The sequence below is a fragment of the Vollenhovia emeryi genome, unplaced genomic scaffold, assembly GCF_000949405.1.
Source record: "Vollenhovia emeryi isolate VEMERY1.0 unplaced genomic scaffold, V.emery_V1.0 DF939136.1, whole genome shotgun sequence".
In the NCBI taxonomy this organism is placed as follows: Eukaryota; Metazoa; Arthropoda; class Insecta; order Hymenoptera; family Formicidae; genus Vollenhovia; species Vollenhovia emeryi.
The window spans coordinates 2,428,457-2,442,023 of NW_011967230.1; the positions used below are offsets into that span (position 1 = coordinate 2,428,457).

General features: G+C 48.1%; 2 protein-coding genes across 2 annotated transcripts in view; both read left to right on the top strand.

Annotated features, from left to right (window-relative positions):
- The window catches only part of LOC105567644 (protein kibra), a 72,743-nt gene that overhangs the window by 55,268 nt on the left and 3,908 nt on the right, over positions 1 to 13,567 (top strand). The window contains exons 4-10 of the mRNA XM_012022680.1: positions 7,664 to 7,772; positions 8,091 to 8,250; positions 8,587 to 10,179; positions 10,581 to 10,667; positions 11,571 to 11,754; positions 12,593 to 13,039; positions 13,329 to 13,544. Coding sequence (XP_011878070.1) covers positions 7,664 to 7,772; positions 8,091 to 8,250; positions 8,587 to 10,179; positions 10,581 to 10,667; positions 11,571 to 11,754; positions 12,593 to 13,039; positions 13,329 to 13,544 — 2,796 coding nt within the window. The remainder of the gene's footprint in view (positions 1 to 7,663; positions 7,773 to 8,090; positions 8,251 to 8,586; positions 10,180 to 10,580; positions 10,668 to 11,570; positions 11,755 to 12,592; positions 13,040 to 13,328; positions 13,545 to 13,567) is intronic.
- On the top strand, positions 6,211 to 6,802 carry LOC105567643 (putative cyclin-dependent serine/threonine-protein kinase DDB_G0272797/DDB_G0274007). The gene has a single exon (XM_012022679.1). The coding sequence runs from the start codon at positions 6,280 to 6,282 to the stop codon at positions 6,748 to 6,750; it is 471 nt and encodes a 156-aa protein (XP_011878069.1). The 5' UTR covers positions 6,211 to 6,279; the 3' UTR covers positions 6,751 to 6,802.

The window sequence follows — 13,567 nt, forward strand, 5'->3', positions numbered from 1 at the left end:
CTCTCTCTCTCTCTCTCTCTCTCTCTCTCTCTCTCTCTCTCTCTCTCTCTCTCTCTCTCTCTCTCTCTCTCTCTCTCTCTCTCTCTCTCTCTCTCTCTCTCTCTCTCTCTCTCTCTCTCTTTCTTTCTTTCTGTTTCTCTCTGTTGCCTCGCTTCTTCTCTCCTTTATTTGTACTCCCTCTCCGCGCGCGAGCCCGCGTGGTTGGCGCACTATAAAAGGGGGCCCCGCGGACCGGGCCCGACCCAGGTCCCGCTGCCTCCGCGCCGCGCCGCGCGCTCAGATAAATATGCGGGAGGGGTCGGAATTCCTCACTCGGCTGCATTCCGATCCCTCCTCCTCCGCCGTCTCCACTGCCGCCACCATCACCATCCGCGCGAGCGAGCGCGAGCGAGCGGGCCTCCTTCCTTGCCATTACTCCTTGCAACGTGAACTTCTCGGCCGCGGCCTCTCTTTCCCTCTTTCCTCGTTCTTTCCTGCCTTGTTCTCCGTCTCTCTCTCTCTCTCTCTCTCTGTCTCTCTCGGCCCTCCTATCTCGAGTTCTAGCTCGCTCGTCCTCCTCGCTCGCGCGGAAATCATCTCTCTGGCATAGTGTCAAACTCTCACGGCGCTCGTAGTACAATCGGTACAGAATGGCATAGACGAGCTAAAAAATCCGCACAACCGCGCTCCTGTCTTACCTAAATGCAGTGCTTCCTCTTATCAGCCCACGCAAAGTGTTCGGTTGTCAATTCTCGGGCATCTTCCGTTGCCAATCGTCTCGGTTTCTTCCGTTTCAAATTTGCTTCGCCGACCTTTCGCTTCTTCCCAAGTATTGCCATCTCTGTTTGCTTCTTGCCGGCTTTCTCGTTGGCTCTATCTTTATTTGCGCTTGAGCGATATACAAGCGCAACACTTTCATTCGCCTTCTTCTCCCCCCTCCTCTTCATTTCTTCCCCGCTACACTTCATTCGCAAGTTTACTCCATCTCCTCGCATCCCCGTCTATTTCTCGGACCTCTCTCCCCGTCCTTCCGCCGTGTCTTGTTTTACCATTTCTTCCTCCGGCATTCCAGTTTTCTCCGTCTCCTCTGGTCCATTCCCTCATTCGTAACTCTCCTGTTTACTCGCTCCCACCCTTTTCGCTGTCTCTCCTCTCGGAAACGCATTCCCGCCGACCTCCCCATATATTTTCTTCCTAGTGCAGCTCTCGTCACGGACATCGTCCTTTCATCGCGCGGAAAGATCCCGCGCGCCCGAGTGCCGAGATGATGCCACCGAGATAGCACACGTGCGTGCACGCGTACGTTATACGCTCCACCGCAACGACCGCGAGAATTATCATCGTGGACGAATTCACCTTCCAAGTGTATACGCGACCCTGATACTCATGCGGATTCCGCCGGCCGAGAGACCAAAGGCCCTGTGTCCGCGATGCTAGAACTTGGTCCAAGTTCTAGTTTCGAGAAATGTGTAGCCACATTGTAAACAAGTCACATGTAAAATTACAATTATTATAGTGGGTAATATTGGGACCATATCTATTAGTATTAAAGGTGTGTATTTACATACGTCAGTAAATTTACACCTCGTAGATAAACTTATTACCTCGTGTAACAAGTAAACTGCTTGCTTTAATTGTGTAAATTTTATAATTTTTTTTGTAATTTTTCATCGCGTATAAACAAGTATTTACACAACAAAGAGTAAAAAAAATTGTTTTGTAAAAGTATATATTATATATTTCCGTTATTAATAGCGTAGTCGCTACACTAATTATGTATGTAATTTCACATACTTTTTTTTACCGTGCGATCAACTTACAGCTATTCCATAAAAGCTGCAAATTGATTGGCCATACATTTCTCGGAACTAGAACTGGGGCCAAGTTCTAACATCGTGGACACAGGCCTTAATCGTGCCTTTCGAGGAATGCTTAAGCATTTTGACACCATTGCGACAGTCGTGTGCAAATTGCACCTGAGCGTCCTCGAAAATTCTCATTCTCAGGGTCGGACATAATTGGAAATCTCTCGCTTGATTCGCTTTAACCGGCTTTACCTATGCGCTAATGTGGTAAAGTAGACGGGGCATCTCGCTCGTAAATTAATAATGTTTCTTAACGAGAAATTTCTCCAATGACGGTCGATGAGAGCGCGGGCATGATTTGACGATACCAAGTAAAGACCGAATCAGACTAGCAATTGTTGAGAGTAAAGCAACCAGCGATTTAATCGGCTCTCATTGGCTAGAGGGCAATCGCCAAACGTCAACAATCCAATCCGAGTCAGCAATTGCTAGTCTGATTCGGTCTTAAGAAAGTATCAAGTCCGCGTAATCACTTTTACTATCGCGCGCGCGTGGAATGTAATCGGAAAATGACCGATTAATTGGTAATCGGGATCGGTAATCTATTCCTCTTTGTATAATCCTTCGACTCTTTTAATCTCCCTTCTCATCCAAGATAAGAATTCTTTCGAGTCATTAGTGAGCCGACGCGGCGAGTCATCCTAACGTGAAATGAGAGAAAAGAAAAAGGAGGTCGGGTACGTGTAATTTTTAATAGATCCGTTTAAACAGGACGGACGCGGGGAACCACGGTTTGAAGTGCGAAACAGTTTTTGATAATTTAACATTTTTCGCGCGAGTCTCCATTCGAGAACTGCTGTTCTTTGAAGAGAACGGTACACACACATATATATACTTTGTAGAAAATTGCTAGACGACGCTTGGCTGGCAAATTCTAATTAAAGAAATTTATTGGGAAAAATATTACCTCAGCCAGGGTTTGAACCTGGACCTCCCTACACTCTAGGCGGGCGTCTCACCATGTACGTACATGCCTCAGTGGTCGAATTGGTGAGACGCCCGCCTAGAGTGGTAGGGAGGTCCAGGTTCAAACCCTGGCTGAGTTAATATATTTTTGCAATAAATTTAAAAGGAGAAATATTTAGACACTAACATCTTGTCACGGTTTTTTAGTCTTTATTCCTTCGAGTTTGTGTTTACCACACGAGAGCCTTATGAATTTTATTAATTACTTAACGGAGTAAGTTCATATCGACAATTCTCATCGGAATTGTCCGAGATCGGGGACGAAACTCTCGGTGAGATGGTTCTATCGAGGCGGCTGGAATTTTGAACGAGAGCAAACGACGACGTTCGTGGTTTCTCGTAGCATTCCCAAGGCGGAGGACGCAAGGCGCTCGCGAGAACGAGGAGCAGGAAGAGAGAAGGAGAGGGAGGAAGAGGGAGAGAGAGAAAGAGTGAAAGAAGGGAGAGGGAGAGAAGGCAGGCCGATGGAATGGAATTCAGCAATCAGTTAGGCATTCGGCTCCTAGGATAGCGAGCTCCAGGCGGTATAAATCGCGGCCGTTTGCGCAGGAATATATCCAAGAGACGCCTTCCGCCTCCTCCTCGTCCTGTCGCGTCCCCTCTCTCCCCTCTGCGGTCCCGACGACGCGCGGCTCGTCTTCCTCCTCGTATGATCCCGCCGTACCTTACGCCCCTCGTATCCTTCGCGATGACCTTTTGTTTTTTGTCATGCTAGGAACGGTATTAGGCGTCTCGCTTGGAATGCGGCTGTCGCTGAAGAGCCCTCGTTCCTTCGAGTCCCTTCGGGCGGGAGATATGTCCTGGACAAGCGATCCCGAGAAACAGGGATGCAAGATCCTGGTACTTGAGCTAGACCTGCAAACAGAATCGATTATGTTGAATCAGGCGTCAAATCTTACATGTGTGTTTCGTGGTTACAACTTGAATATTAATAGCGGAAGACAGTTTACGACATGAAATTTTGAAACTGTAGAGCTACAGAATTACTAGACAAATAACGAAATATGTGCATAATTATTATAATATTGCGTATACAAAATACATGTGTACCTATACATGTATGTTCTTTTACCATGGCGTTTTCGAAAGCTACCCAAGAGAAAGAATAACGTTGAGGATAAAATACAACACGAATATATGTACGGAAGAGGTCGAAATCTTGGGGGAGAGTGACGACTGGAACCGAAGAGCGGGCCGGAGATTTCCTGTCGGAAATCGAAGTCATTTCGCCGTCCCGGGGAAGAGAAGAAGAAAGTTAGTCCATAGAACGAAAAAAGAATGCGCTAGTCGGAGGTCGCCGGGCCGTCGCGGCGGCGGCGGCGGTGGCGGCGATGGAGGAAGAGATGGAGAGGGAGAAGGATGAGGTTGGGGCGGGAGGACAGGCGGGTGGAAAAATAAGGCCCCTTTCCGCGGAGCGGACGAACAGGCCCGTACTTGATACCATCTGTGTGCTCTCTCGATAATAATAGTATGGACCGAGAAATATGTGCGCGAGGCGCCGTGGGTTCTCTCCGACGTTTTGAGGACGAAGAGGAAGAATGGCGTGGAGGGGAGGAAGAGAAAAAGATCGTGATGGTTTCGTGTGGTGAGGATGCGAAAAGGCGGGAAGGGGGAGGGGTAAGGGAGAGGGAGAGGGAGCGGAAAGAACCCGTGTGCTCTCCTCCGGTGCACATACTGGAGCCCCACGGATGAGGCGAGTCCCCGCGATTGGCGGAGAGTGGTGGGGCGGCGCGCAACGAGCGAGGGCCCTGCCGGCTGGGCCCGCTCTTAGATGATCATCCGGAGACACGGCTGATGGGGCCAGTAGGGGCCCCAGAAATTCCAACAAGGACGGGACATAATGCGCGACTCAAGGTCGGTTCTACTACCGACGGCAAGGCCCCGACGGATGCGACCACGTTGAAGCAGGGTCGTACCGTGACCTCGCCGGATCTCCTCCCCGCTCTCCCCTTTTCCCTTCTCTTTCCTTGCCCTTCCATCGCGTCCCTTCTTCATGCCTCGTCCTACCTCTCCTTCATCCATTCGTCCTCATCCTCCGCTGATCCTCGGCAATCCTGGCTACCCTCTCGTCCACCTTCCTCTGCTTGCTCCTGTCCTCATAGCTCGTCCCCACCAATGACAGAATCGTGCGCTGGCCCTCGGGCGCCCTGCGCTTCTGGATTACATTGCGTGCGACGACATTCCGCGGGTCTGAAAAAATAGACGCTCTTGAGGGCCGGAATAATGATGATGATAAACATGGACACTTTGACACTTTGCACACTGTAGAGGAATTTATTTGATTACGCTCCACTCGAGATTTTATCTTGCTCCGATATCAAAAGTATTTGCAAGATTATTTTTTGTTATTATTAATACTTTTTTACTATTTTACTATTTATACACTTTTACATACATGCAATGTGTACGTAAGATGTACAAGTGACATTTTAATATATTTTAGTATAAAAACGTAGGACTGTCTTATTCTTCCTGTCGAGCAACAAAATTTAATATTTCAAGCAAAGTTACATGAACTTATATTTCTTTAAGGGAGAAGCACTTTGAAACCCATTTAAGTAATTGATTATTAAAGTAAATTTAATAGTCTGATTGTCAGTCTCAGGACCCAATTGTAGAGCATGTTAACTGACTTTCTTTCAACGCCGGAGGCAGCGAGGCATTATGTTGTCATTTAAATTTTAAACTAAATCCTTTCTAAACCAGAGCTTAGAGTTTATACCGAGATCCTGATTGCGACAATCCTGTCGAGGCTGCTGAGGCCCGCCTTTTTACGTCGGGTAAGAAAGAGGCGCGCTTGAGGCCGCCGAGAAGTGAGAGAGACGGCATGAAAAATATACGATGGAGGAAGCGTCTGGAATGAGAGAGGAAAAGATGAAGAAGAAGAAGAAGAAGCAGAAGAAGAAGAGAAGGAGGAAGAGGATGAAGAGGGAGTACGTGGAGCCAGTTTGTGCTCCATCCCGTTGAGGAGAGGAAAGAATCTGTGTGCGTGAGGTTGCGGTAGTAGGGGTAAAAGGGGTATTGGGGGAGGGATAGGACGGATACCGTAAAGAGGGGGTAGGCAGGACTGGCCGGACGATGCAAGAAGCGAAGGAAGAGAACGCAAAAAGAGGAAAAAAGGTGGGATCCCTTAAAAATTGAGACCCACGGAGGTGGGGATCGGAATTTCGGGCCCCGTACACCGGCCAGTCTCGAGGAGGCCTTCGCGAAGATGAGACGAGGAGAAAAGAGGAGATAGAAGAGTACACGAGAGCGCAGGAGGGCACGAGACGGGATCGAGAGGAGGAAGCGAAGAAGTGGAGAAACGAAAGGAGGCGGAAAGAGAAAAAGGGAGAGAGAAAGAGAAGTGAAAGAGGAATAGAAAGAAGAGAGGAAGAAGAGGAAAAAGCAGAGGTGGAGGAGGAGGAACAGGAGGAAGAAAGGCATCGCGTAGCCACAGAGAGTGCACGCAGTCCACCGTGTACTCGGCATGGACCGTCAGTACACTCTCTGCATACTCGTACCGGCACATCAGTACCGTAACTACGTGGACAATTACCATCATCATCATCATCACCATCATCATCATCATCATCATCATCATCATCAACAACAACAGCAGCGGCAGCATCTGCAACAGCAGACGCAGGAACAGCAACTCAGAAGTTTGCAACCTCCGACGTATCTTCAGTATCAACAGCAACGCTTAATTCAGCAGCGGCAACAACAGCAGCAGCAAGAGCAGATCTACGAGAACGTCGTGTCTCAATATCGCATGAGGATGTGCTATCACAATGATTACGAGAACGACGAGCAGATACAGAGGTTCTACTGGGAACAGTGTTACCAGCGCAACGATACCGACGATACCACAGCGTATTACTACTGCGAATATGTAAGGGCTCACTTGGGATTACTCGTAAGAAAGTGCTTGAGAGTACTTGTCGATACCGCCAGTTAATATCGCGCATCGTTTCTTCTCTCCGAAGACGGTAATCGAGTGTATTTTAGTGCCTCTGCAACGTAACATCACACATTCTCGTCTTTAAGAAGGTGCTTCGCAAAATTTCATCATCGAGGTTTTAAAGCAGTAAATATTCTTTTACGGCGGAACGTGATTATGTGCCCGCGCGAATGTGGGCCGTCGAAATATTTTTCAACGAGACCGGCGTATCGTGATGCATTCCTTGTATAAGAAACCGTGTGGTTATTCCACATGTTGGGTATACAGTGATTTCGCATATGGGATAACCGTAAAAATGCATAATAAGAATATTTAATTTAACTTTCCATGTGTGAAATGTCCTATCAAGAATCAAGGATTATATTATATGTTGATGCTGACGCGATTAAATCTTTTTCATCCTAATTATCTGGCAAAATGTTATACGGAACGTAGACCTTCGTCAATGATTATTTCGAAGAGCCCTTTTTATTTTTTATTTTAAAGAAAGATTACGCTATTTGTCTCCGTGGATTTCTCTTCTCGATGGACTTCGTTAATCTTCCTGACTTATTATATTTCTTCACGTATAATCTTCTTATGTACAGAGGATACCATCTGACATTCTAGCGCGCGCAATTTGCACGTGATCGCTAAATAAATAATTGAAAACCGTACAGCTCGGCGACGCTACTATTTATGGAAGCGGAATCACCTAAAAACTTAAATAACTACCGTTCAAAAGTTACACAACTACGTCAAGTCCCTTTAGCGTTTGATGTCTAATTAACTTGGCATGTTGCGAGCAACGACATTTTTGTCGATTACAGTGATCGATATGAAAACGAGTGTTACATCATATATGATATTGATACGAGAATCGTCTGGTGACAGTTGTTCTAAAAAGGTTCTATCAATTCTTGTGTTATAGGCGAAGAAGGAGATCTATGACGTAAAACAGCAAAGGCTCTGCCTGGCGCAGGATGAGTACAATCACCTCAATAATGCCTTAACCACCCTTGGCGCATCGCGTACAAGTTGTGAGTGTAATTTGCAAAATGTGGATTTTAATCGGTTTTTGGAATTAATAAGTAACTTGGATAAATTGTGCACTTTATACGCGGCTTACATTTACGAATGCTTTGCCAATCCTATCGCGATCGAAAAAGTGTTCCATCGCTGAAACAAGATTGCGGAACGTCACGATGAATTAAGAAAATTGTTACGCTCGATAGTTTGCGAATTTTGAATTTTATTTACGCGGTTGAACACCGGGCTTTAAATAAATTGTAACGCGAGTAGGCAGAAAAAAGTTCTCACCATCGGAAAGTGTTTGAACGGGCGTTTGTGGCTCGCAGTGTGTTCCAGCTCGAGTTCCTTGAGCACCAAATACGACCCTGACCTGCTTAAATCGGACGTGGCACTCGCGAGGAGCCGAGTTTCTCGACTGAAACGAGAACTCGAGCAGATTCGAGCGGAGATGAATTGCACGCAACGAGGAGTGGATACTCTCGCCAGGTATTACACACGCGAACATTGATCGGCGACGATCAATTTTTCTACTAAACTGTATCTAAGTAATTTCTCGGTCTTGCCGGGGAGATTTAAGATTTAATTTAAGAAGTGCAAAACTCGACGAAAATTATCTATACGCATTTTACTGACAATGAGATCTTATGCAAAATTTAGATTTGAGAAATCGAAGTCTTATCGATGTAGAATTGTACTCTTTCTTTTACAAATGATTATCAAATACATTTTTATTAATGATTATCAAATTACACCGCTTGTAGTATTTATAATTTATAACACTTGAGCGTAGTTATAACTCTCGCGGTCTGTTTCTTTCCACAGTGTGGAACAAAAATTGAGCAGCCATCATGGTGGATGCTACAATATCATGGAGGCGCAGGCGATCATGACGGAGCTCCGCAACATCCAGAAGTCGTTGAGCTCGGGCGAGAAGGAAAAGGCCGAGTTGATGCAATCGCTCGCGCAGTTAAAGGACGAACTGACAAGGTTGCAGCTATGCGAGGGCAGTCCGGAAGCTAGCACGCTCAGCTTGCCACAGGAGAAGCTCAGCACGGCTTCCCAGACCGATCTCTCGGGCGAGCTGGTGCCGATCGGCACTCGGCTGGCCGAGATGGCGCGAATGAGGCTGCAATACGACGAGGCGAGAAAACAGATCCAGCATATACAACAGCAGTTGGCGGATCTCGAAGAGAAGGTGACGCCGGGTCAAACCGAGAGCGACAAGGACAAGCTGCTACTGTTCCAGGAGAAGGAGCAGTTGCTGAGAGAATTGCGTAGTATTACACCGCGTACGAGGACGCAGCAGGACATGAAGAAGATACAGCTGGAGATTCGCAGGCTCGAGCAGGATCTTAATACCGCGTTCGAGCTTTCGAACAAGACCATTACCGATCGCGTGCGACTCCACGAGGAGAAGCAGCTGTTACTGCAGCAACTCAGGAACGCGCTGCGCTCAATGGCGATGTTGGAGGGCCAATTGAAGACTTTGAGCGCCAGCACGTTGTCGGTGAGCAGCAGTTCCAGTCTCGGAAGCCTCAGCACGACGAGCAGCAAGGGTTCCCTAAGTTCCGGACTGAGTTTCACGGACATTTACGGTGGCCCGCAGTGTATGGGATCGGTTAACTTACAGCAGGAGCGACCGGTCGATATGGTTGATCTTCACAGACGTGTCGAGAGACTGTTGCGTGGTTCCGAGCAGAGCAATCTCGTCGGCACACCCTCGCCCGGCAGATCTCAGCCCAGTCTCTCCCCAAGATCGAGCTTGTCCAGCGTCAGCCCGCCGGTGTCGCCGTTGTACGAAAACGCGCCGATGGGCCCGCCGCCAGCTTACGAGCAGGTGGAGCAGCAGAGGAGGCAGTATCAGAGAGCAGCACCTGCGACGGCTACGACAACGACGGCGATTAGCGGCACTGTCGCGTCGCACCTGGACGGGAATCAATTGGAGGACCGTTTGTCAGAATTCAGGCTGAGTCAGCAGCAAGGAGTAGCGCCGCACCAAGAACAGCCCTGCTCCGTCAATTCGCAGGATCGTCTGAAACTCGTGATCGGTCCTCATCCGCCCGTCGAGCTGCAGTCGAGTAACATGTCCCAGGGCAGCGGCCTGGGCAGGCCCGGCGCGAGTGGCGCGCAGCTGCAACTGCAGCAGGCACCGCCGCCGTCCCTGCCGCAGGAGCCACCTCCCTTGTCGCCGATCAGCGAGACGCCACCGCCTACCGGGATCAGGTCTAGGGCCAGCAGTTCCGGCACCAACACCAGATCCGTCTCCGCCGCGGTCTCCGACGAGAGCGTCGCGGGTGATTCGGGTGTCTTCGAGGCGTGCAACCGGAAGAGATTGTCCGGGCCCATTTCCGACGTGGACCCGTTAGCTTCCAGCGAAATGAGCTTGGAGACGGCGCAGGTGCAGATTAAACTGAGGTGCGCTTCGTTCATCTTATTTATAGATTGTGCGTTAAAAATGTCGAACAAGGCAAATTCGCGTACGAGTATTAAATAAACATATTCGTTTTGCCAGAAAATGATCTTTGCTATGCAATTGTTAAGAATTTGTTACGTTGTCAAATTGTAAAGTGACCTTACAAACAATTATTGTTTACAGGAAGATCATTATGGCAAATCCAAATTGTTCTTAAAATATTGTTTAATCTTCGGTGTTACATTAGAATGTTTTTCAAATAACGTATCAACATTGTCATTTACTTTATTACAACAAATTGTTACGCGCAAGTTTACTATTAGTCACGCTTGTATTTTCTTGCGAATTATTCGGATCTTGAAACGAACAACTGATCTAAAGTCTACAATCTTACGATTATCAGGTATTCGGTGAGCGACGGACTGCTCCACGTTGGCATCGAGCGTGCGAGAAATCTGGCCGCGCTTTTCATACCCGATAACGCGCAAGTGTGAGTATCTCTACTTGACTCCTCTGATACACCTCGAAACAATATATTCCAGGCGATATTTCACCAACTGCCCCGGCGCTGCCGACCGTTGCACCGGTTTAGCCACAACTCTCGTTCCTCGCAAGACAAATATTTATATCGGCGATTAGTTAACATCTCGCGAGGCGTACAGTCGCCGCTGATAGCTCGCGCTATTCCGCGCGAACGGTATCTCGTTTTTAAAAATAACTTCGCCGATTAAATAACCCGGTTGCGCAATGTTATATCAACCTGCCGGCGAGTTACGCAAACGCACTCAACTTTTGTCTATTCGCCGTTCGCAATCTTAATGACCCGAGTTGACCGGCCGATCGATCACTCGAGCCCCCCCCCTCCCCCCGCTCCGCCGACGGTAATCTGAAATTGGAATGTAATTATGAAATCCTTGTCGCGCACTTGTGTGTCTGGATCATTGACCAGCCGCGCGTCGCGCTCACCTTCGTTACGTAAGAGCCGGCTATTATCAGCGATACCGCGTCTCGCAATTAGCTTTACAGCCACTCGGGAATTTATTCCCGCGGCCATTGTGCCCGGCCACCGGCCATAAATTCGCGAAACGGCACGACGCTTCGACGGCCGAGGAAGGGAGACAGATTAATGTGTATAGTTACGCGGGAGCGTTTGATTAATGATCCATCTTTCGCAGCGGTGAACTCACGTTTTCCAATCCCGCCGATGAATGGAAGGAGACGGAGAGAGAAGGAGAGCGCGCCTTCTCTCGGATTCTATTTGCTTTCGTCTGAATATCCTTTTAGAGAATAATTGATAGCTCGCGAGCGAATCCGCGGCCTGAAACTGCAGCTACGCGCCGAAACGCCCCTTTGACCCGCGAAACTAACGTTCTTCTCTCGCCTCGCGTTTCAGGTACATCAAAGCCGCCCTGCTGCCGATGCAGCCGCCCGTCAACCACACGTGCTGCACGAAATCCGTCGTCGATCTGCGAAAGCCGACCTTCGGCGAGACGTTCCCGATCGCCGTGCCGCTCAACAAGCTGTACACGAAAACGCTGCAGGTGACACTCTGGTGCACCGAGGCCGAGAAATGTTTGGTACGTATACTTTTCTCAAGCCTATTCTATCCAGTGCGCGATCAAGTTCTCACTTTACTCCGAGATCACTTCAATCGATGACGAATGACACCACGATCGCGAATTCGAGTTGCCCTGGGAAATCGATACTCAACTCATTATTGACCAAAAGTTCACATTACCTGTCGGCAAAATTTTAGCAGATTTATCAGAAACCCACACCAAAACCATAGCCAACTGTGTTCGCATTTGGCTTTTGTTTCGGCAACAGAGTCTGTGAAACATACGCTGTCAACAAATTGTCGGCAGAAACCAGTGAACTCTATACATACTGGAATGAGTGATCTATAGTTCTGGCTGTTGCCGAGAGAGAGGTGCGTTTGGGTGAATCCTTGTCTCCTTCTAGTACTACCTGATTGGATAGTCGCATATAAATGACGAGAAGAAGGGCGTCACTTATATGCGATTATCCAATCAGGTAGTACTAGAAGGAGACAAGGATTCACCCAACGCACCTCTCTCTCGGCAACAGCCAGAACTATAGATCACTCATTCCAGTATGTATAGAGTTCACTAGCAGAAACCGAGCAGGTCCAGTTGTGTGATTTTCATGTATTTCTGCTGACACGCTGGCAATATGTCGAATATATCGAATCAGTTCCCGTGTGCAATCTGCGGTCTTTCTGCCTTCAAAATTTGTTGTGGGCATTTGACGAAATCTGCTCTGACAGAGTCGGCCGTCTGGGATTCTTTTGAACAGCGATTTACATATATATTAAACGAGCGATTGTACGTTGAACAAAGCGAAACAGAGTGTTATCAGCCTTTCTGAACGATCCCCGGACCGATTTGATTGCAGGGTTCTGCGCAAGTCTCGCTGGCAGACTTCAGTCCAGAATCTCCTAGTGTGAAATGGTACAATATACTCTCCTTCCGCTTCATGCAACCGTCCGACAGCTCCGGTACCAGTAGCAACGGCGCCTCGACGAGCGTCAGACTGGCGAAGCACGACAAGCAGGAGTCGGATATTTCGGTGTACAGGAGCGCGCAAAATACAAAGGAGGAGAGCAGCGACGAGAGTACGATAATCAGTTCTCAAACGTCCACCTTGACGAGAAACCAGGGATGCGATGAACTGCAAACAGCCGTGACGCTGAGGCTGGAAGAGCTGAATTGTCTGCACAGCCCGGAGGAGGAGGACGAGGACGATGGTAGCGAAAGCGGAAGCGAGGACAGCGACGAGGAAGGTATCATCGTGGAGTTTACGATGGAGGATAACGTTCTTGAGGATGTTTTGGAGCACGAGGTGAGCAAAGCTACCAAGTAGGCGATTATTTACTTATCGCTTCCGTTCATTCGAATTTGCCGGAAGACCTATCGAAAAATCGGGGCGACTAAAAGCGCAATCGCTGATTTAACAAGGACTTGGTATTTTCCTACCGCCGTTGTTTGATTGGCGTAATTTTCTGTCAAAACTTGAACTTGTGTTGAATTTCAAATTGTTCACCGTCGAGACTGCATAGTTTTCTTTTTTTTATTAAGAAGAAAACTCTGGACTCCAGATTTATAACGATTCTCCATTTGTAACGTAACAGGAAGACGAAGAGTTGAACGAGGAAACGAGGCAAACGCAGGACAAGGAAACAAACACCGAGTGCATATTTATTCCGGAACAGGGTAAGCAAAGGAAGCTCTCCGCGGCTGGTGTCGCACCTGGCGCTATTCACGACGACAAGAACTCTATTGTGATCAAGAGGAGTCAAACGTTCTCGCCTAGCGCGGCCGTCAGCAGAAATCATTATATCTGCCGGGTGAGTTTCGATCAATTTTTTTA